The 24,952-nt window shown below is 33.8% G+C and overlaps 1 protein-coding gene across 3 annotated transcripts in view; it reads left to right on the top strand.

Annotated features, from left to right (window-relative positions):
* Window positions 1-24,952, top strand: part of AP3B1 (adaptor related protein complex 3 subunit beta 1) — a 405,767-nt gene that overhangs the window by 167,342 nt on the left and 213,473 nt on the right. For all 3 annotated transcript variants that reach the window (XM_037800786.1, XM_037800788.1, XM_037800789.1), the window contains exons 6-7: window positions 313-379; window positions 15,669-15,851. In XM_037800786.1, the coding sequence (XP_037656714.1) occupies window positions 313-379; window positions 15,669-15,851 (250 nt within the window). The remainder of the gene's footprint in view (window positions 1-312; window positions 380-15,668; window positions 15,852-24,952) is intronic.

Genomic DNA, 24,952 nt, shown 5'->3' with positions numbered 1-24,952 from the left:
TTACTTAAAATTTTCCGACTTTTTAAAGAAATTAACTTTTTTCTTGTGTTTGCTTAATGGTATTAGTATCTAGGTTTAGTTAATATGAGCAACTTTAGAGAGAAAGATTAGGAGATATTTGAGAGAAAACCATCCTATTTTACTTTGAATCAGTTTTCTGATTGTTTCTATATTGATAAACTTCTTGCTCTTTTCCCTCCTTCCAATGCTCTTTCTCAGTATCACTGTAATGATAAGCATTACTTAAAGCTAGAATTAGAGGGGGGGGGGGAATTATTATTTCTTTTCTTTTCTTTTCTTTTTGTATTTTAGCCTTGATCCAGACCAGAAGGAAATGTTGATTGAAGTAATTGAAAAACTTCTGAAAGATAAAAGCACAGTAAGTAATATCTTTCTATGTCATAAAGTAAAATTGTGCTTTATTTACGTGGTATGCTTTTACCATTGTATATTTTATATAATTATTTTCCTGATTTTGAAATGGTATCAATATTAATGAATGTATCTCTTGCCCAATTTTGAAATCCTTAAAGAACAAAAATTGCCATGTTTCTTCACCCGAGTCTGAAGAATGGCAAGTTGGAGAGAAAACAATTCTTTCTTTAACTCATGGCTAAATTGTTGCCTGCTTTTTGTGCCAAAGGTTTTCTGTTGAACAATGATTTATTAGGATTTTTATAGACCAGATCACCTGGAAATAAATAATTCTTTTAAAACTAAATATTAAAAAATATTTAAGGGATTAAAAAATTAAAGGGGTGTGTTTTAGTATTATAAAAGTATTTTTTTTAATTAAAATGTTCTGTTATGTACAAAGTTTTATTGACTGCTAAAATTTTCTCATAGGCTAAAATGAGTCATTTCTTCCTGCCCCCATTCCTTTGTGTGTAGTGAGGAGATATTGAGATCTGAGAATGGTGATGACCCATGGTATCTGTGTAAAGGCTACTGGAGGAGCTGGTGTACTGTTATTGTTAACAGGAGCTTCTGCACACAGCTTATATGGCTCAGAACTATTGAAGTAGAATACTCTGCTCATCTTAGAATATCATCAGGTGGCGTGTACTGTATGTCTATAGTAGCTGTCCAGTACGGTAGCCACTAGCCCTGTGTTACTGTTGTTTTATGACATAGCATATGGTCAGTCCTGGAGGATGTTCCATGTTCACCTGAGAAGAATGTTCATTCTGATATTGTTGGGTGGGGTGTTCTATAGATGTTTGTTAGGTCTGATTAGCTCATAGTGTCCTTCAAGTCTTCTATTTCTTTGTTCATCTGTCCAGTTGTTCTGTCCATTATTGAAAGTGGGATATTGGAATCTTCAACTGTTATTGTTGTTATTTTTCAATGCATTTTTTTTTATTGTGAACTTTAACATATGTACATAACAGTGATAACTTTCAACGTACAATTTAACAAGAAGTTAGAGAACAAACTTCAAAGAATGTCATGGGTCACAGTTCCACAGCTTCAGCTATTTCCTTTATTGTAAAATATAAATACATACAGAAAGGTGTTAACTTTTGATTTACAACTCAACAAGCAATTATATAGGTAATTTCAAAAATTGTTATGGGTTACAGTTCCAATTCTTTCCTTATTATGCAATAAGGTATAAAGACTTTCAAAGCACAATTCAATGAGTAGCTATAGAGCAAATTTCAAAAGATGTTATAGCGTACAGTTCCACCATGTCATTTACCTCCTTCCAGCTGTTCCAACACCTGGCATCTAAAAAATATATATATTTATATAAAGTTTCAGTATTCATAGATAGACCTTTGTTAAATTTTATCTTGTTTGTTACTACCTCATCCTCTCACTTAATCTTTTTCTCCATCTTCAGGGTTGTCTAGGCAGTGAGCACCCTAACTTGATCATATTGAAATGGGTCTCGATAGCATGGGGAAGGGCGCTGCATCTGATTGTTGTTCTTAAAGAGGCTGTTGCCCCTGGGTTTTAGGACTTGTCTGGCATAGGAACACTCGGGTGAATTTAAGTTTCTGAGAGATAAAACTTAGTGAGTGAATCTTTTATGGAATCTCAGATAGACCTAGGTATTTGGGGACTACTTTTGGTAAGGGCATAGCGTACTGTGGCCATTTGGGATGACAAGCTGGAGCTTGCATAGGAGAAGCTTCCAGGATAGCCTCTTGATTCTATTTGGGATCTCTCAGACACTGTGACCTCAGCTTGTTACCTTTCTTTTTCCCCTCTTTTGGTCAAGTAGGCATTTTCAATCCTTCACTGCCAGGGCCAGGCTCATTTCTGGGAGTCATGTCCCACATTGCCAGGGAGATTCATTCCTCTGGGAATCATGTCCCTCGTGGAGGGGAGGTTAATAATTCATTTGCCAACTTGGACTTAGAGAGAAAAAGGCCACATCTGAGCAACAAAAGAGGTTCCCTGGAGATGCCTCTTAGGCATAATTATACGAGGGCTCAGCCTCCCATTTATAACACAACGTTTCACAAGAGCAAGCCTCGAGTCGAAGGCTTGATTTACTAAGTAGTGGGTTCCTGATAAACGGTCAGTTTCTTACATTATCTTCCCTTAGTTGTACAATCACCATCACTCTCAAATTTAAACAATTATCATAACATAACATATACATCACAGAGTTCTTATCAGCTGCTAATTATTCATCCCTAGTATTAGTGTAGGGTTGGTAAGATATTCCTATTAAATATAGTCTTTAATTTGTAATGGGTATTTTTTCCATATACCACTCTGTTGTTAACCCTCTGTACCAGTGTCATACCTTGTAAGTATATCATGCTAATGCTTATTTAGGTTTATGGTGCTACTCTGTGGGTTACATGCCTTTAAACAACCGTTTACGAATACGTTTGCCTTCAGTGCATCACCGATACTTATAATCCCATTCACTGTAGTCATATCTGACCATTCCCATACCGTTAAGTTCACCCTCATTATCTTATATGTACATATTAGTTTATCATTCCCCCACACTAACTCTGTCTATGTCTAGATCCCCAGTATTCTACAGTATAAGACACTTATTTTACATTTTTCATGGAGTTCACATTAGTGGTAACATACAATATCTCTCCTTTTGTATCTGGCTTATTTCACACAGCATTGTATTCAGGATTCATCCATGTTATCATATGTTTCATGACCTGTTCCTTCTTACTGCTGTGTAGTATTCCATTGTATGTGTATACCATATTTTGTTTATCCACTCATCCCGTTGAAGGACATTTGGATTGTTTCCATCTCTTGGCAATTGTGAATAATGCCACTGTGAACATCGGAGTGCAAATACCTGTTTGTGTTACTGCTTTCATATCTCCTAGGTATATACTGAGAAGTAAATTGCTGGATCATAGGGTAACTTGATATCTGGTTTTCTGAGAAATTGCCAGACTGTTTTCCACAGTGGCAGTACCATTATATAGTCCTACTAGCAATAAATAAGATCTCCAAATTCTCCACATCCTCTCCAGCATTTGTAGTTTCCTGTTTGTTTAATGGCAGCCATTCTTATTGGTGTGAGATGATACCTCATTGTGGTCTTGATTTGCATCTCCCTAATAGCTAATGAAGATGAACATTTTCTTCATGTATTTTTTAGTCATTTGTATTTCCCCTTCAGAGAAATGTCTTTTCATATCTTTTGCCTATTTTATAGTTGGGCTGTTTGTACTTTTGTAGTTGAGTTGTAGGATATCTTTATATATGCAAGATATTAGTCTCTTATCAGATATGTGGTTTCCAAATATTTTCTCCCACTACATTGGCTACCTCTTCACCTTCTTGATAAATTCCTTTGAGGTACAGAAGCTTTTAATTTTGAGGAATTCCTCTTTATTTTTTCTTTTGTTGCTTGTGTTTTCACATTCCATTGTCCTGTCTTCGAGGTCACTAATTCATTCCTCTGCCTCTTCAAATCTGCTTTTGTGTGCTTTTGTGCTTTTATTTTTAATTTGATCAACAGTATTTTTTATTTCCATAAGGTCCCCTGTTGTTTTAATTTACTCTTGCAAATTCTTCTTTGTGTTCTCCCTAGGGTCTTCATGTTCTTTATATCCTGTGCCATGACATTGATGTTTACGTGTACTTCCCTGATTAATTGCCCCATGTTCTGTTTCTCCTCTTGCTTTTTAATTTTGATGTTTGGGTTATCCATATCTTCTGGTTATATGCTTTGTAATTTTCTGTTGTTTTGGTCTTTTGGCATTTGCTTATCTTGATAGGGTTCTTTTAGGATATGTAAGATTATTTGATCATTTATCTATAATTTGACAGGGCTACAGCTTGATTCCCTTACTTACCAGCAGATTAATTCCTTCAATGATTTTTCCCTGTAATTTTTGAAAATACTTTATTGTACATAGAGATGATACATAATGATTTCATTCTTGCCCAACGAATTTCTTTTAGTCTATAATGTAGCAGAAATCTTTGCATTTCTTCTAGAGTTACTGGTATATAATAGGAAATGAGTAAATATAGAGTAACAGTAATCGAAGACAAAAAAGAAATTGTCTTCTGTATGACATACCTGTTACCTGCTTCCAGGACCCAGATATGAAGCCAATATTATTGATACTGTGGTAAATGTGATTTTTAGTAATAATTTTAAAAATTAGCTTCTATGTGAAAGACATTTGGTAAGTACTGTGAGGAAGAGTAAGATCTGCAAGAAACAGATCACTTATTTTAATGTCGTTCACCACGATTTTTGCTACATTATAGACTAAAATATTTGTTGGTTGGTCAGGGAACGACCCTGTATAATGTGTGCATGTCTTCCCAAGTAGGATGCAGCATGTCACAGGTGTAGAGTGCAGTCTTTGGAGTTCGGAATGGATTTGTGTCTGAGCTTCTGCTACTCTGTAGCAACTTGGAAGACTTTAATAAGCTTTCATGAGTTTCTCTTTCTTAATTTGTAGTGCTTATAATTTCTGTTATGTAGTTGTTAGGGTTGAATGAGCTTGTGTGTATAAAACCCTCAGTACAGTGCCTGACACATAATAGGGGGTTCATAAGTATTCCAAATAAGAAATAAATGAGTCAAACAGAAATGCAAAGAACACTAGTTTTTCATCAATTTGGAATGTCTGTTTTTCATTTCTGACCATTTATTTCCAAAATACAGTAAAAACAAAAGATATTGAATACTTGTTAATGGTACATATTTAATATTTGTTGAATAATTGTGGAATTAATTTGTTAATTTTTGATGACAAGTAATTAGATTTTTACAATTATTTTTAATTATTTGTTTCAAGAATGGTTCTGGAAACAAATGTTCAGTGTCCATAGCTCTTTTGGGGGCTTTGATAGCCTATTATTTATGAGTCACTCATTTTTCCTTAAGTGTTATATAGTATATGTTTATTTTTTTAATTAAAAACAAACCTTTCTGTCTGTATTTCTATCTCTATTAAAAACCCCAAGTTTTTACTGATACTTCCAATTCTAATGCAGCTCCACAAGATTCCATCTAGCCTTCTCCATTTTCATATTTGTAATGCCCTTCTGCATTATTAAGAATCCTGGCTTCCATTATCCACAATGTATTTCCTTATTTACAGAGTCCCAGAACACAGAGAAAGTATTGTTTCAAAATTGCTAGCATATGCCCCCACAGAGAGTAGTGTGGGGCAGGTACTACCTTCTAGAGTGAAATATTTGTTTAGAGTTGTTGGGAACATAGAGTTCAAGTACTTTGTTCAAAGTTATTTGGGTTAGTTCCCTTCCGCCCACTTCAGTGTTCCAGCGTTACTCTTTGAAATACAATTAGTTCATTTGTTTATATTTGCTTTTTTAGGTTCTCTCCCCAATTTTTAAAAATTTTATTTATTTGTTCTTTAGCACTTGTGAAACATTAACTTGTCCCCATTTCTCTGCCCATTTCTTCTATCTTCTTTTCTCTACCCATCCTCTCCTTCCTATCCATGCCTTGTAGGTAACTGATCTCACTAATTTCTGATCTACCTTTTTGGTGTGTCTTTTTGCCAAGCAAAGACATCTTCCTACCTATTCTTCTGTCCACAAAATGTTGCATATTAAGGATGCTCTTTGCATTTAACAGTGTATCCTAGAAATCACCTCATATTGGTTCATAGAGATTTTTTTTGTCTTTACATTTTTTTCTTTATTGTGTTGCAACTCATTGTATGAATATACCAGAGTTTATTCACTCTGTGCACATTTACGTTATTTCCAATATTTTGTAGTTATAATCAGTGCTGCAGTTAATGCATTGTACATTTGGATTTTGTATGATTTGAGGTTATCTTCAGTGTAGATTCTTATAAGTGGGGTTGCAGAGTCAAAATGTGAAAGCATATGTAATTGTTTTAGTTATTGCCAAATTCCCCTCCTTAAACATTGTACCACTGTGTATTCCGACCAGCCATGAATGACAGTGTCTGTTGAGATGTTCTCAAAAATTTTTAGTTTTTATCAAAATGATAGGTGAGAAATGGTTTCTCAGTGTAGTTTTACTTTGCATTTCTCTTATGAGTGAGATCTCTGTCTTGTGCGTGTGTATAATTGTTCATATCTTTTGCCCATTCTGTTCAGTTTTGGGTCTTCTTTCCTCTTCAACTTTTAGAAACTTATATACTAGGAATATTAGCTTGTTATCTGTGATGGGTGTTGCAAACATTTTCTCCCAGCTTACCAGTTGTTTTTTGACTTTTTTGTAGTGTTTTGTTAAATTTTTACTTAGATCTCTCATTCACCTGGACTTTGTTCTGGTATTCAGTGTGAAGTGTGGAACTTATTTTATCTTTTTAGCTTGTTATCCCAGCACAATTTATACAAAATCCATCTTTGTCTAAATGATGAAAGCTACTACCTTTATCATATACCAAAATTTCTTACAAAGTCCATCTCTGGACTTTTTATTTGAATCTACTTTTGTATCTGTCTGCTCATCCACCAATACCAACTGTTTTATTTATAGGGGCTTTAGTGGATGATTTACTGACTGGTAGGGCTGATTTCCCTATAGCTTTTCTTTTTCATTCTTTTACTTGCTCTTCTTTCATATTTAATCTTCCCTATGGGCTAAAGTTTCATCTTCTGGAGCTCTTTGTAAAAGCTTATTGTGATTGTGTTAAATTCATAAATTAACTTAGGGAGAACAGACACATTTATGATGTTGAGTTCTCCTGTATGTCCAAGTTCTGTTTTGTGTCTTTCAGAAGTTTTCTAGTTTTCATGATGTGAATTTTGTATATCTCATGTTAGATTTGTTCCTGTGATTTCCTTTCTTGCTACTGTAAATGGAAATTGCTTTACCATTGATTCCTTGATTAGTTATTGTCAGTATAAGAAGGCTATTGATCTTCCATATGGTAATATTGTATCCTGTTTGTTTTTTTACTGAATTCATTTATTTTTTTAGTTAGTTTTGTTATACATTTTACAGGAGTTTTTTTATAGAATGAGTCATATTGTTTGCAAATAGAAATAGTTTTACTTCCTCTTTTCTAATTCTTATGACTCTTACTGATTTCTCATGTCTAATTATATTATGTAATGTTCAGTACATTGTTGAAAAATAGTGGCGATTATGGGCATCCTTGCCTTTTTCTGATCTAAAGGAAATTCCGGTAGTGTATCCACATTAAGTGAGATGATAGACCCAGGGATTTTCTTTTTTGTCTTTGAAATATAATGGTTTAAGTTTATATGGGTCAGTTTTTCTTGGTACCTCATGAGCACTTTCAAAATACAGATTTAGATATATTATTTCTGGTAAAAGTTTTCTTTTTTAATTACACTTTTAAACATTAATTCTGTTCCATTGTTATTTTTTTCTTTAAGGGTTCCAATTTTATATAAGTTGAGCCGCCTTTGCAATCTTACATTCTTACATTTCAACCACTTTCTCTCTAAACATTTTCATTTCTTTATATACCTCATTTTCATTCTCTTGGTTATTTTCTCTGCTTTTCTTCAATGTCCCTTATTAAAATTTTCATTGAACTTTCTTCTTCATTGGGTACCTTGCAATTAAGTCTACATATCTGATTTTTTTTTCCCCCTTCCGGTTGCTTTCCTGATTTCAATCTACTCCTGTTTCATTTCTTCCTGATTTTCTGTTCCTTTTTGTTTCCAGTTTTTAAATTTATGATTCATGATCTTCTTTTCCTATCTTCAAATGCTTTATTGAGAGTATTTAACTCATTTTTAGTCTTACTATTTTCTTTTACTTCATTTTTTTTGTGGGAATTAATTTTTATCTTTTAAATTGTTTTCATTTTCATCTTTTTCTTTTTATAGTTTTACATACTTGTTGATAACTTGCATCTTCGCAAGTTATCAACAAACCATAAATATATGGTTTACGTATGAGATCGTTTTCAAGATTCCTAATACAAGAGTACTCTCTCTGTCAGTATAACAACATTATTATTTTTTTTAATTGGGTGGGTTTTTGAGGGAAGAGCATGTATAGGAAGGAGTATGTGTTCTAAGATTATTTGGGTTTTTGTTTTTTGTCTTGCACAATCCTAAGTTTCCCTCTTTTATTTCTTTTTCCTATCACCTAACAGTTTCTGAGTGGCTCCTTTCCTCTCACCTCCACCTTAATCTCTTTCCTCCTTGAAACTTCCCTTTTCCAAAATTGGCTCTTTGAGCTCCCTCTTTACCCCTTTTCTGTAATTTGCTCTCAGCACCAGGAATCTTCTTTCAGCATTTTCATACTTAGGATGATGTGCCAGTTTGAGTATATTGTGTCCCCAAACGCCGTTATCTTTGATGTAATCCCGTGTGGGCAGACGTTATCAGTGTTGATTAGATTGTAATTCTTTGAGTGTTTCTTTGGAGATGCGCGCCACCCAGCTGTGGGTGATGACTCTGATTGGATAATTTTCATGGAGGTGTTGCTCCACCCATTTGGGATGGGTCTAAGTTGAGTCACTGGAGCCATATAAAAGAGCTGGTGGACAGGGGGACCTCAGTGTAGCTGTGAGCGACGTTTTGAAGAGGAGCTACAGCCAAGAGGGACACTTTGAAGAAAGCACAGGAGCTGCAGATGAGAGACAGTTTGAAGACGGACCTTGAAAGCAGACTCTTGCTCCAGAGAAGCTAACAGAGGACAAATACCCCAAGTGCAACCAAGAGTGACATTTTTGAGGATCTGCAGCCTAGAGAGGAACGTCCTGGGAGAAAGCCATTTTGAAACCAGAACTTTGGAGCAGACGCCAGCCACGTGCCCTCCCAGCTAACAGAGGTTTTCCGACTCCATTGGCCATCCTCCAGTGAAGGTACCCGATTGCTGATGTGTTACCTTGGACACTTTATGGCCTTAAGCCTGTAACTGTGTAACCAAATAAACCACCTTTTATAAAAGCCAGTCCATCTCTGGTGTTTTGTATTTCGGCAGCATTAGCAAACTAGAACACTAGAACAGATGATCTTTCTCTTTCTGTTATTGATATTAGTTCCCTGTTATGCCTACTGCTAGCTCACGTCTGCTCTGTTCTGGACAATTTTTTTTTTTTTTTTTTTTTTGGTGATATGAACATCAGCAGTAGCTCTCTGGGACTTAGTGTTTATTTTTCTATTTATGTGTAACTTGAAATTTTGAGATTTTCTGACTTTGAATTGTGCTAGGCACATGGATTTCTGTTATTTTGTTTTTTTTTTTTTGAAGTGTTGGGCTGGGAGTTTCAGATTTACCCACCCATCATTCACTTAGCTACCCAATATTTAAATTAATTATGTTTTGAGAATGTTGTCCAATAACTTTTTTCCTTGGCATGATGATAAGCTGCTGTAGAAAGGTGAATGTATTCAGATTTTTAAAGATATTTATGGATTTATGGATTTATGGATATTACCTTAACTATAGTTTTTTATACTTTTATTGAAGAAAGAGAGCTACATTTTCTGTTTTCCAATTTATAAGGTCAGCATGGACAAATATTTAATATCAATAAGGAATCACAAATCATTTTTATTTATAAATTTCCTAATTAAGTGATCCAGTCCTAATTTATTTCCACAATTTGAAAAGGAATGTATTTGCTGTCAGCAGGGAACTTCTTGGGACCGTTATCGTGATAACATTGCTGCTGGTGGTGACAGATATAAAAAGGGTGAAGCTCTAAAAATTTTGTCATTTAACCCTGTTGATTTTGAGATGTGCCTTCTGTTGCTTCTTTTAACTTAAAAGGAAATTTTCTTAGAATTGAAATTTCAAAGAATTAGTTCATAATTCTCATTTTAAGGAGAGGTGAATTTAAGTATATTAAAGTGTAATAGAATGGTTTTTTCCTTTTACTAGACAAGCACAGAGATTTGTCATATGGACAGCCCCTTCCTAAAAATAAATCACTTTTGGTTTAGAAATACAGCTATGGCAATATAACTGGAAGAACATTTTGCTTTTATTTAGGTAACTGTTGTCTGAAGTTATTTGTATATTTTAAAAGCTATTTTAGAAACCTTACAACTTTAGCCAATGAAATTAAAAGGGAACATTTTATTTTTAGTCCATCTACCCCAAATAAATGTTATAATTCTTTGTTAAATAATTTTTTCTTTGTATATTCTTAGTTTGTGTAACATTTGTGTACTACTTTCTCTTTAAAGTGTTTAGCATACCTTAAACACTTTCCACTTTACTGCATAGTTTTCCTAATTTTAAATTGTGAATGCGTTTTTTAAATTTATAGCACTTTCTCTTGTTATTCTACAAAATGTAGAAATCCATGTTTGTGGAACAATTTAAGCATAGAAATGGTCCTTTTCTCCTTGAGTTAAAATGCCTCAAAAAGCAGAGATGTTTATTTTCTTTGCTGTAAGTTTAATTTTAAAGAAATCCTTTTGACAGCTTTTTTATTTTCTAAAAGAAACTGTTTTTTAGGGAAACATTAGGTCAATGCCTATTGAAAAACTGAGTTGTTTATATTTTTTTGATGAAATAAATTTCCTGTCCTTAATATCAGCTACAAAGTGATGTTTAATGTATGGATTGGTGGTTCACAGTTAAACTGTGGGGATAAGACACTGTTTTATAAGTTATTAATTTAATGTTGGTAAAAGCTTCAGTGTTGTGGACAAAAAAACATACCCCTGAGTTTTCATAGATGTTTTATTGTGATAGATCTATTATCCAGCTATTAGAATATAAATGACTGATCTTTCCCATTTTCCATGCCCCTAGAAAATTGAAATAAGAAGGGTAATATCATTTGGGCTATATGATTACGGCAGGTTGGATGGCCATTAATTTAAGAGAAGAAAATCTTGGCAGCATTGGCCAACTGATACCATATTATCAATCATATCTTGATTCACTTCTTGTGATGACCCAGCAATCTCAGGTTGTTGCAACATTAATTAGAATTCATGACAAAATAGATGCAAGGAAACGTTTTGTACCTTTCATAATTTTATAGAAAATTTATTGTTATTAGAGGAACCATTTGCTTAGTGTGATTTTTTTCATTACCAGCTTGTCAACTGGCATAGATAATCTGGAGAAAATATGAACTTCATAGATCGGGTGTCACTTTTGTTGATGGTTCATGTAGGTTACCTTGGAGCGCAGCTAATGGCTGAAGTTCATAGCAACAGCACAGAAAAACGTGGCAACCAAGGGACGATAAATGAACCATGTTTATTGCTTTAATATGAAAAATACATAAATGAAAAACTGCATTTGAATTTGATGAGCTCTTTCCTAGTTTTGTTGGAGTGATTTATTTTTCCCCTTATATAAAAAGCTACTGTTGACACAGTGAGATGGAAATTAACTGCCTGTTTTTTGGAAACCAATTTTTTTTTGGTTTTAAAATCTGAGAAGATCATTTAAATTTAATTCTGAATGTTTCATTGAATATTGAATATTTAATAGAACAAATTATCAATTTTTTTTGTCACTATTTACCCCAGGGTCACAGTATCAAAATGATATAATGAAGTATCTAAAGTGGTCAGTTTTATTCTATATATGTAATTCTCTCTACATTCTTTCTATTTTGTGTATTTCCTTAAACTTATTTTAAGTATTTTCTTTCCCTTTTTATATTTGTTAGTACTTTGGATTTGTTGTACACTTCTAACTCTAAAATGATATTCTATTTAATATCATGTGGTAGGTAATTAAGAGTGTGTTCCTTTAACTGGTTAGTGTCTAAACACATTTGAAAAAAAAATTCTAGGTTTAGTCATAATAACTTGATTTTATTTAGATTTTTAAAATTAAAACTTTGTTTAGTTACCCCTTCAACCTCATGGATTATTTTATTCTAAGTAAGTATTTATTTTTGTACTTTAACAGTTTTTCCTAATTGATCTTTCTACATGTTTGTCCATGTATATACTTCACATATACTGTGTTATTCTATAATTGGATGTAAAAAACTTAGTTGTCTTAAAAGATTTTTAAGTCATACTGATTCTAACTTATAGAAACATGATTATTGCAGAATTGATAATTTTTGAAGAATGACTTATGCAGAAGACATCAAAATGTAGAGCTGAGAACGTGAACTTAACTTTCTTTATATATCAATAGCAAATAGAAAATACTACGTAGAATACATTTTTATTTAGTCCACACAAATAATCAATTCTTTTCTTTCTCAATTGAGGTGCGTACATGCTGGGACCAGCAGGCACCAGTACATGGGCAGGGCTGGAGTCAATAAATGCGAATTCACGTTTATACTGATTGGTAATTCATAAAATCCCCACAGGACTTGAAACTTGTTTAGCATAATAGCAAGTCTATATTCTGAGCTGTTTTCTTTCAATTGTATTGTTGGTTGCATATTAATAAACTAAATGTCAGCCAAGTAGTGGATCAGACACTAAAAATATGAATATCATTGTATCTAATATTTTTCAAAAAGTACAATTTCACTAAGTTATATTTCTATTTAATTGCTTTTTTTAAGTCGTTGGGGAAATTTTAGATGCAAAATGAAAATCCCTAGTGTTAAAAAAAACATGATATTAATTTGTTTTTCCAAAACTGTATTATATTGTTGGCTAACTGCATGTATATCTATGGTACATCTATAGAATTATTTATATATTACATATTCTGCTTAGCTTGTATCTTTATACTAAAGAAGTCTTCATTTTACCATCTGTAAAAGCATGACAATTCAAAAAACAACATTTATGTTTCATTAATTGGTCCTGGAGAAAGATGCCTTTTGTTGGTAGTATTTTATTTCAACTTATAAAAATTGTTACATATGTGATAATGAGGTGCTAAAATTTCAGTCAGTAGGCTTTCTTTGTATTTAAATTATATTGGTAAAAACAAACAAGTGGATTAAAATGTGTGAGATTTGAAAGTTCTTTTGTACTAAAAACATTTATGGGTTGATTCCTCATATACTTTTTCAGAAAGTTTATTGTGAAATTAATGTCATTTTCATTTTACCCTAACATAGGTGATCTTTTTTATTATCTTGGTTTTTTTCCTGAATATTGATACCTACTAAATAATGAATCTTTAGATTAGAATTCAGGTTAGCTTTAAAAATGCAAAATGTACATGATTAATATATTTATTCCATGTATGAACAATTCATTGAAATTTAACCTGATGAAATGAAAATTACCAGAGTTTCCTTCTCTTCAGAAAAGTATTAGGTTTCCAGTCATACTACAGCTATATAAAATTATTCTTTGAGGGAGTACTCCTTTAAAATTTGTTATTCAAACATGAACAAGCATTTATTACTTGAATGACTGAATATTTAAAAATTGAGTGTAAAGAAGCTAAGTATGTGAGGGCCATAAGGTCCTGCAACCTTGTTATGGGGTATGTACTTGGAAGATCAGAGAGCAGAGACGTGAATGGACATTTGCACACTGGTGTTTATGGAGGCAGTATTCATAATTTGCAATATGTGGAGGTGGCCTAAGGGTACACTGACTGAGGAACAGAATGGTGAACTGTGGTGTGTGCATACAGTGGAATACTAAGCAACTGCAAGAAGGAGTGAAGCTGTGAGACACACACAACGAGGTGAATGGATCCCATAGAAGGCATTTTGAGTGAAGTATGCCAGAAACAAAGGCAAACACTATAATACCTCACCAATATGGACTAACTACAATGTGTAAACTCAGAATTGAATCTTAGAGCACAGCCTAACAGGGAAATGATTATTGTAATGGTCCCTAGATTGTAAGCTCTTACAGCAGTCAAATCTATTCCTGAATTGTAATGGCTGTCTCCAAACATTGAGATGCTGATCTCTTTGTGTATAACCTGATTGGTCTCTGGAACATTGAGATTCTATGTGACACCTGAAACTCAGAGCTAGAGCTCGGCAGATATGTATGTCAGTATTAATGCATACAGCAACTGTTAAAAAAAAAAAAAAAAAAGCTGAAAAAAGAGCCCAGGCTTCAATTAGAGATATGAATGAAGCAGACCTGGTTGGGACTGGGGCAAATAAGGCCAAAGGGTAATGATTGAAACTGACTGTGTGTTAAAGCTTCAGCTTCTGTGTGAGACCAAGGGAAGAGATATTTATTTGGTGCAGGATCTATATTTTCTAAACAGTATAACTTCTACAGTCAGTTTGTTCAGATACCACGATTATGTGGAGCTTTGAATAGGAAGTGAGATATGGTAGGTTAGCGTGAAATAGCAACACATCCCAAAGTAATTTGGGCAGAGAATAAAAAAATATATGCAGGGCCTCCCAGAGGAGCTGGGGGAAGATATGGAAGTGTTGGACTTCCTCACCTGGATTGTTGCTGATGTTCTCACAAACATTGAGGACTGACGGCTTGGTATGCCATGCCCTCTGTCCTGGAGCCTGCCTTTATGAAGCTTGTTACTGCAAAGGAGAGGCTAAACCTACTTATAATTGTGCCTAAGAATCTCTCCCTGAATGCCTCTTTGTTGCTCAGATGTGGCCCTCTCTCTCTAGCTAAGCCACCTTGGCAGGTGAACTCATGCCCTTCCCCCTACTTGGGACCTGATTCCCAGGGCTGTAAATCTCCCTGGCAATGCAGGATATGATTCCCAGGGATGAGTCTGAACCCAGCATCGTGGGATTGAGAACACCTTCTTGACCAAAAGGGGGATGCGATATGAAACTAAGTGAAGCTACGGTGGCTGAGAGATTTCAAATGGAGTTGAGAAGTCACTCTAGTGGACATTCTTATGCACTATATAGATAACCCTCTTTAGGTTTTAATGTATTAGAATAGCTAGAAGTAAATACCTGAAACTATCAAACTCCAACCCAGTGACCTTGACTCTTGAAGACGAGTGTATAGCAATGTACTTACAGGGAGTGACAGTGTGATTGTGAAAACCTTGTGGATCACACTCCGTTTATTCAGTGTATATGGATGGTGAGTGGAAAAATGAGGAAAGGGATTAAATAAAAAATAGGGTGGGATGGGGGGGTGATTTGGGTGTTCTTTTTTACTTTTATTTTTTATTCTCATTCTGATTCTGGTATAAGGAAAATGTTCAAAAATAGATTGGGTTGATGAATGCATAACTATGTGATGGTACTGTGAACAGTTGATTGTACACATGGATGATTGTGTGGTATGTGAATGTATCTCAATAAAATTGAATTTAATTTAAAAAATTGATTGTAATGACACTGATTCCAGCACTATAATTCCTGGTAGAATCTTTGATGAGGAAAATGTTTTTTAATGAGTTACTATTTCTTTTCTAGCTCGTAGCTGGCAGTGTTGTGATGGCTTTTGAAGAAGTATGCCCGGATAGAATAGATCTGATTCACAAGAATTACCGCAAGCTTTGCAATTTACTAGTTGATGTAGAAGAGTGGGGACAGGTTGTCATAATCCACATGTTAACTCGGTATGCTCGTACACAGTTTATCAGTCCTTGGAAAGAGGTAAGTGTTGAACAGTCTTACACTTACAAAGTATACTAAGAGAATGTATGAGATTTTTAAAATGTGTATAAAAATTAAGACTGGTATTAAAATCTACATATTTAATAACTTGTTTTTTGTGTGTTCTGTTGGAAAGGCAGGAAACCGATATAAATGCCTGAATAATTATTCATTGTTTTGACACTTAAATATATATTTAACGGCATAGTGTATAAACTTCCAATGTGGTTCTTTTCAAGAGGCCTCTGTTAAGAATAGCAGTATGATACAGTGTTCACAATGTCGTTTGTCAAGCCGTGGATTTTTTTGTTTTGTTTTTTTTTTAAACTCATGACTTTCATACATTTGAGACCCTGCTATTGCAGTTAATCACTTGTAAAAGTAGGTAATGTAATTCTATAACGTGAATATATCTAAGATAATGAATTTCTTGACTGTATAGATTATATTTGATGATAAACATTGCTGAAGATTTAAACTATTTTTTCCTGGCTTCATATTTCTAAAATATGTTTCTGTATTTCTTTACTTCATTTAAGCTGATAGCATTTTAGTAAAATTAATAATTAAATATGCCTTAAAGTGAAGTCATTCATTTTGTTTGTGCAGTTTAACATCTCAAGCCATACCTTATTCTTTCCATTTTATTGAAATTTATAAAATTTTTAAGTTATTACATACTTTGAAATAGATATCTCTCAGTGTATATATATATATGAGATTTAAATGTAAGTTTTGAACTTGTTTTAAGAAAATAAATACACTAAATGTTACAAGAATAATACATTCATTCTAATCATGTGATATCACATCCTTCTGTTTTTGAAAATAATATTATAGACTTTAAAAATCAGTTATGTAAAAAACAAGACAGAGAACCCACAACTATGTCAAAGTGGTTTGCACACAAACTTATGAATAGACCTTGAATCAGTACATCTTACTTTTATTAATTAGAAATAACTTTAAGCGGAGAGAATAATGTACATGAAATGGAGAAATGTTCATATTATATGGTTTGGCTGACATGTTGAGCTTTCAAATAAGTATGAAATGTTTATCAATGTTTTCTACTTAAGACTTGGTAGTATGTTAATACTAAAAACCATTTAAACGTCTTCACATATATATCTTTATCCCAAAGAATGTTTGTAATATTGACTCACTCCAACTTAATTTTAATATTAACAGAGAACTTAGGTATTGTACTTAAAACTTGAAGTATATTTTGAGACTTATTTAAATTATTAATATCTAAAATTGAGTTATGCAACTTGGGCCTCTTAAATTGATGTAATTTTACAATCAGGTATATAGTATTTTATAGAGGTAATTTTATTTATCACTGAGGAAAGTAAAGTTCTGATGGCACTTTTTGCTAGATTAAGTAACATGTTTATACTGAAAATGTCTTGGCCATTTGATGTAAATGGTAACTTTGATAAGAGACTTTGTTGCTAATAGCTTATTAGTTTGATTCCAGCAAATTTCTTTCAAGAATGCTACTTAGATATTTTTTCCCTATTGTATAAAAGTTATAGGTAATTTTAGCTGAGCTAATCACTGTCACCATTTAAAAACTCTTATTTTACTTCCCTGTCACCATCAAATAATTTTCAGTAGTTTTATGCAAATGATATTTTCCTTACCATATCTTCTAGAAATAGGTAATCGACATTAAAAATCTCTGTTTTTGTAGTTTGTCTGTTTGTTTTTCTGTTCTTTGAACTTTATTTCATCTTATTTTTTATAAAATTGATTTTTAAATCTATTTGCAAAAGCAAGGAAGTTGAATTCTATACTACCATTTGTGTTTATCCTTTTGACATAAATTTGAAGGATTGGAATTATATGCATTCTTTCTTTGTGTTTTCACACGTTAACTCTATAAACACAGACATGAAGTGAAATTTAGTGTTGTCCCTTGAGCACTGGAATTGGGCCAAATCATTTCTTGTCTTTACCACTTATTTGCAATCTGACCTTGGCATTATTCTAAATGATGAGTTTGTTATACTAATTCAGTTGTTTCCAAATGTGCACCTCAGCCCTCAGGATGCTGTAGCACTGCCACAGGACCACCCAGGGGAGGCAGAGGTACACTAAAGTGTGCAGGTCTCTTGGCTCTTGCCACTGTTTCACTCCATATGAAAGGCACCTTTGTCTGCCTTTCATATGGAGCTTTGCATATGACTTCCTTTAAGAAAGATTCCTTCACTTAAAGAAAAGAAGAAAAAAAACACAACCACTCAAACAGATGATTTGTTAGGGTTTAATCAACTCTAATCATATTCTGATTTTTTAATAGAAAAATACAGGAACATGGTGGAATAAAAAATAAGTCTTCCTTTTCAGAGGCCATATATTGACCCCTTAGAGACAATTATTGTCAACCATTAAATTTCAGCGCTTATGGTAGTTATAAATTTTACTTCAAATAATGTATTTCGCTTTATTCATTAACTTAAGGTGATACTGATTGACTCCAATTCATGGAAAAATTATTCTTTTATTGTTTAAATTTTGTTTGAGGGTCTTGTTTAGCTCAAAATAACCAAGATAACAGGCTTGTGTCTATACTAGTGTGAAAGATTTGAAAGAATCACCCCTTTTTACAGTATTAGAATTAAGGGATCACCATAGTTGTTAGACTCTTGGTACAAATACATTTAATAAATTCAGATGGGTTATCAACATTTGGACCATACGCCATGCTCTCTCGTCTAGTTAATCCATCTCAGCCTTTCTCTGTGGCTGATTATAATTCTGTTTTATTGAGAAACTTTTGAGTGAACAGTCCAGCTATTTGCAGTCTTGGAGGCTTTCTGGTCTAGAATTTTTGTTGCTTCAAACTCTTTAGGGACTACACATGGTAATTTTAGCCTTGGAATAGGCAAACCAAATCACACAAGCAGAGTTTTGGCCATACCTTGAAGAAATTGAGAAGTTTCCAATATTTTTATCTGTTTTCTTGTTTCATTTCTAATGTTATAAAAAGCATACCATGTAGTAAAGAACATTCAATTTCATTACAGAATACAAAAAGAGGGTGGAACAGCATTCTGGTAGAGACAGTGTTGAATTGTTATTATCCTTTTTATCCATTTACCATCAACACTTGTATGTGTTGTTCATGGAGTCAGCTGAGTAGAAAGATCTTCATTCTGGCACATGCTAGAGCCGTTTACCTTGAAGTAAAAGTTTGCAAGTTGGGAAACTCACTGAAACAGTATAATTTAAAAGTTATCTAAAAAAAAAACCTGTATAATACTAAATTCATTGAGATAAAAAGATTTCTCTTAAGTATTAAGAGAAAATGTGTGAATCATAATACTGTGATATTTTATATTTAGCAACTAGTCATTTTTGGCATACTTTCTTATGTAACATGTTACTTGAGATAGGGCAGTGAGAATTATTATGTCTATTTTATAGATGAAGAAACCGAGGCATATGGAGTTTAAACAACTCACCTAAGGTAATACTGCTTATAAAATGTAGAGCCAGACATACAAACAAAATAATATGATACCTAAGCCAGCATTCTATTACCTCGTGACTTTTGAATTAAAATACTTTTTACGGTCATCGTAATAAATTTCTTGTGTTTGTTTATTGTATTGCAGTCAAAGCTAACTTTGAAGCCCCTAATTGGTAGTTCACAGACTGAAGTTAGCTAACAATCGTAATGAAATTTGCTTTTCAAGGGGAAATAGCATTTTTTGATTGAATTCTAAAAATGTGTTTATATGTTTGGAGGGGAGCACAATTATTATTTTGGGGGATTGAAAATTAGTAGAAATACTTTTTTAAGATTAGCTGATGTATATGTTTTTGTCAGTAAGTTCTCAAATGAACACATCATATACAAACAAGCTTCTGCAGGGGCAGAAGAGATTTTTTAATTTAGTTTATTTGCATCATTATAGATCAGTATTTAGGCTGTTTATATGTAAATGTATGATGTGAAGAACAATTAAATGTTGACAAAGTAAATTGCAATCATATCAATTGCAGTGCATTTTCCATAATTTTTCTAACTGACATCTTTGATGATAAATAGTGGATGTCAAGTCAAAGCCCATTATACAGTGTACTAGGAATTCATGGGCCTGTCAGGGAGACCGATTGACTTTAAATTTACATATTAATGAGAAGATTTGTTAAGAGAGTGCTTGACTATAGAAAATAACAGCGTATTTATAGGGCATGACATTTTATAAATAAAGCTGATGCAGGGAAAATGGAAATTAAACCTTTTAGGTTAATAAATTCAAGAGATTGCTAAAATGCTATTTGCATTTTTATTTTCTTAAATTTACCTTACTCGTTGCAGTCCTTGTGGTTTGTTTTTTTATTCTAGGTCAAGTTGGATTGATTTTCAAGGCTATAAAATTACTTAAGTTTTTTCTTTGTGTTACTAATGCTATGGGAGAATACTTAAAGCATAAATTAATAAATCTCTAAGACTAAAGTTGTTTTGGAGAAATAATAGATTAAAAATAAGTATTTTTAAACATAAAGTAAATTTTAACAGTAATTTTAAAAATACTCTTAAAATTTACTTTATGTTTAAAAAATAAAAGCTTTCATGGTGTTAATTATAAACTGAAAGAAAATTCTGACCTTGGGGCCTGTCAGAAATGTTTTTAATTTTATGAGTCTAGTTCTTTAAAAGTAAACTTCTTCTAGTAAATGACAGTTTAACAAGAGTATCAAAATATTTTCTTTAGTATTTTGGAAATTAAAATTCTAGATATTCACTGTTACTTTGTTTAGAAATATATTTTATTTTGTAAAAGAGTTTTAGGTTTACAGAAAAATTGTGCAGAAAATATAGAGAGTTCCTGTGTACCCCCCTACCTACTCTCACACAATTTTTCCTATTAAAATCTTGCATTAGAGTGGTACATTTATTACACTTGATTAACCAATATTGATATTATTAACTACAGTTCCTAGTTTACTCTCGGGTTCACTCTTTGTGCTGTATAGTTCTGTGGGTTTTGACAAATGTATAATGTCATATATCCACCATTACAATATCGTGAGTAATAGTTTCACTGCCCTGAAAGTGCTCTGAGCTCCACCTAATCATCACTCCCCACCCCCAACAGCCACTGATCTTTTTACCATCTTATAGTTTTGCCTTTTCCAGAAGGTCATATAGTTGGATTCATACAGTTTGTAGCATTTTCAGACTGGCTTCTGTCACTTAACAATGTGCATTAAAGATGCCTCCATGTCTTTTCGTAGCTTGTTAGCTCATTTCTTTTTATGCCTGGATACTACTCCATTGTATGGATGTACCACAGTTGGTTTTATCCATTCACCTATGGAAGGACATTTTGGTTGCTTCCAATTTTTGGAAATTATGAATAAAGCTGCTGTAAACATCTGTGTACAGATTTTCGCATGGATATAAGTTTTCAACTTATTTGGTTAAATACTTAGTTGTGTGATTGTTGGATAGAAAAGTAAGACTATGTTTAACTTTATAAGAAACTACCAAACTGTATTCCAAAGTGGTTGTGCCACATTGCAGTCCCAGCAGCAATGAATGAGAGTTCCTGTTGCTCCATATCCTCATCAGTTTGGTGTTGTCAGTGTTTTGGATTTTAGCCATTCCAGCTGGTGTAGTGGTAACTCATTTTTGTTTCAATTTTCAAATCCCAACATATGATGATGAACATCTTTTTCACATGCTTGTTTGCCACCTGTATATCTTCTTTGGTGAGATGTCTGTTCAAATTTTTTGCCCATTTTGTAAGCGGGTTCTTTTACTTACTGCTGCGTTTTCAGTGTTCTTTGTATTTTTGGATATAAGTCTTTTATCAAATAATGTGTTTTGCAAATATTTTCTCCCAGTCCATGGCTTGTCTTTTCATTCTCTTAGCAGTGTGTTTTGCAGAGCAGTTTTTAATTTTAATGAAGTCCAACTTCACTGTTACTTTTATTTTTAAATTTAATTTTATTGAGATTGTTCACATACCATACAATCATCCAAAGATCCAAAGTGCACAAAAAATTGCCCACAGTACCATCATATAGCTGTGCATCCATCACAATTATTTTTTTTCCAATTTTTAGAACATTATTTCTTTGATAAAGACAAAAAAAGAAAACTCAAATCCTCCCATACCCCTAACCACCCCTCCTCCATTATTGACTCATAGTATTGGTATAGTACATTTTTTACTGTTGATGAAAGAGTGTTAAAATAACTACTAATTGTAGTACATACTTTGCAAAAAGAATATTTTTCCCTATATACCCCTCTATTATTAACTTCTAGTTACAGTGTCATACATTTGTTCTAGTTCATGAAACAGATTTCTGATGTTTGTACAGTTAATCATGGACATTGTCCACCACAGGATTCACTGTTTTATACATTCCCATCTTTTAACATCCACCTTTCCTTCTGGTGACATACATGACTCTAAGCTTCCCCTTTCCACCACATTCACACACCATTCAGCACTGTGAGTTATTCTCACAATAACATGGTATTGTCACCTCTATCGATTTCCAAACACTTAAGTTCAACCTAGTTAAACATTCTGCTCATCAGGCAACTGCTCTCCGATCTTTAGCCTTTTTCTGTATCCTGGTAACTGATATTTTATGTCTATGAGTTTACATATTCTAATTAGTTCATATCAGTGAGACCATACAATATTTGTTCTTATGTGTCTGACTGATTTCACTCAGTATAATGCCCTCAATGTTTCTTCATCAACACGTTTTTTTTTAAGACAGTTTTTTTTCACACACCATACATTCCATCCTAAGTAAACAATCCTTGGTTCATAATCATGTATTTATGCATTCATCACGATCACCACTATCTATATAAGGACATCTCCATTTCTTCCACAAAGAAGGAGGAAGAGTCAAAGAAGGTAGAGAGACAAAAGAAAAAGAAAAAAATAGACAGCTAAAAAGCAAGAAAAGGAAAGATAGAATTAAACTAAAGTACAATAAAAGAGTCAGACAACATCACCAATGCCAAGAGTCCCATACCCCTCCCTTATGTCCCCCTTATAGGCATTTTGGTTTTGTATATTGCCTTTGTTACATTAAAGGAAGCATAATACAATGTTTCTGTTAACTATAGTCTCTAGTTTGCACTGATTATATTTTTTCCCCAATACCACCCTATTTTTAACACCTTGCAAGGTTGACATTCATTTTTTCTCCTCATGTAAAAACATATTCATACATTTTATCACAATTGTTGAGCATTCTAGGTTCCACTGAGTTATACAGTCCCAGTGTTTATCTTTCCTCTTTACTTCTGGTGTCCCATATGCTCCTAACCCCCCTCCCTCAACCATACTCACAGTCATCTTTGTTCAATGTACTCACACTGCTGTCCCACCATCACCCAAAATTGTGTTCCAAACCTCTCACTCCTCTCTTTTCCTATCTGTCTGTAGTGTTCTCTTTAGTATTTCCTGTTGCGCAGGTATCTTGTTCACAGACCTCTCATTGTCTGTTTGTCAGAGAATATTTTAAACTCTCCCTCATATTTGAAGGACGGTTTTGTCAGAGATAGGATTCTTGGTTGGCAGCTTTTCTCTTTTGGTATTGTAAATATCTCACACCACCTACTTCTTGTCTCCGTGGTTTCTACTGAGAAATCCACACGTAGTCTTATCAAGCTTCCTTTGTATGTGATGGATCACTTTTCTCTTGCTGCTTTCAGGATTCTCTCTTTTGTCTTTGACGTTTGATAATCTGATTATTAATGTCTTGGCATAGGTTTAGTCAGATCTATTCTGTTTGGGGTACGCTGCGCTTCTTGAATCTGTAATTTTATGTTTTTCTTAAGAGATGAGAAATTTTCATTGATTACTTCCTCTATTATTGCTTCTGCCCCTTTCCCTTTCTCTTCTCCTCCTGGGACACCCATGACACATGCATTCATGCACTTCATGTTGTCATGTGCTTCACTTCCCTGAGATGTTGCTTATTTTTCCACTCTTTTCCCTATCTGTTCTTTTGTATGTAGGATTTCAGGTGTCTTGTTCTCCAGTTCCTGAGTGTTTTCTTCTGCCTCTTGAGATCTGCTGTTGTATGTCTCTACTGTGTTTTTCTTCTCTTCTGTTGTGCCTTTTATTTCCATAGATTCTGCCAGTTGTTTTTTCAAACTTTCAATTTCTACCTTATGCTTGCCCAGTGTTTTCTTTATATCCTTCATCTCTTTTGCCATATCTTCCCTGATCTCGTTGATTTTGTTTTTATTTAATTTAGCATTTTTCTTTGAAAATCTTTAATTGATTGTTTCATTAAAGTGAAACAGCATCTCAACTGTTTCTTGATTGAAGTGTAAGCTTGTTCCTTTGACTGAGCCATATCTTTGTGCTTCCTAGTGTAGTTTGTAGTTTTCTGTTGTCTGGACATCTGGTTTCCTTGGGTATTCTAATCAGATTTCCCCAGACCAGAACAGGTTCAGATTTCAGAATGGGGTTATATTTAGTTTCAAGTCTCCCTGAGGGTGTGTCTTAGAGATTGACAGACTTTTCTGTGAGGCCTCTAGCTGCTTGCTTTTCCTAACCTGCCCAGCAGGTGGCACCTGTCATCCTGTCAGTCCCGGCTGGTGTAAGGAGGTGTGGCTCCTTTAGTTTCTGTTTTGGCTATTTTCCCCCAGGCTCTGGGGTCTGAATTCTGAAGGGAAGGTGACAGTAGAGCTGGGCCCCACCTCCTTCCTCTTAGGGAAGATACACCCCCTAGGGAATTATCTTCTGCATTTGAATTGTTCTTTTGTCTCTCTGACTCTGTTATCTCCACGCCTGTCTGGGTCAGAGCGCTGTGAACTGAAAATGGCTGGGGCTCTCTCCACTGAGCCACTCAGGTTGAGTGAGAGAAAAAGGGAAAGAAAGTCCCCTTTCAGAGCCAGTCCACCTCCCCACCCCCCCCTGCAGTTTCATCTGTCAGCCAGAGACAGTACCTGGTCTTCTGGGCTCCCTTTTCTGGGACACAGGAGTTTTCTGGCTCTTTAAGGTCAGTCATCACTAAAAGCCTCTGTTAGGGGTTAGTCTTTGTTTGTAGCTTATGTTCAGCAGTCCACATTTGTTAATTAAAACGCCAGTTAG

Source organism: Choloepus didactylus, chromosome 13, assembly GCF_015220235.1.
Source record: "Choloepus didactylus isolate mChoDid1 chromosome 13, mChoDid1.pri, whole genome shotgun sequence".
In the NCBI taxonomy this organism is placed as follows: domain Eukaryota; kingdom Metazoa; phylum Chordata; class Mammalia; order Pilosa; family Megalonychidae; genus Choloepus; species Choloepus didactylus.
Note: the sequence above shows the minus strand (reverse complement) of the source record. Positions and strands in the feature narration are given on the sequence as shown.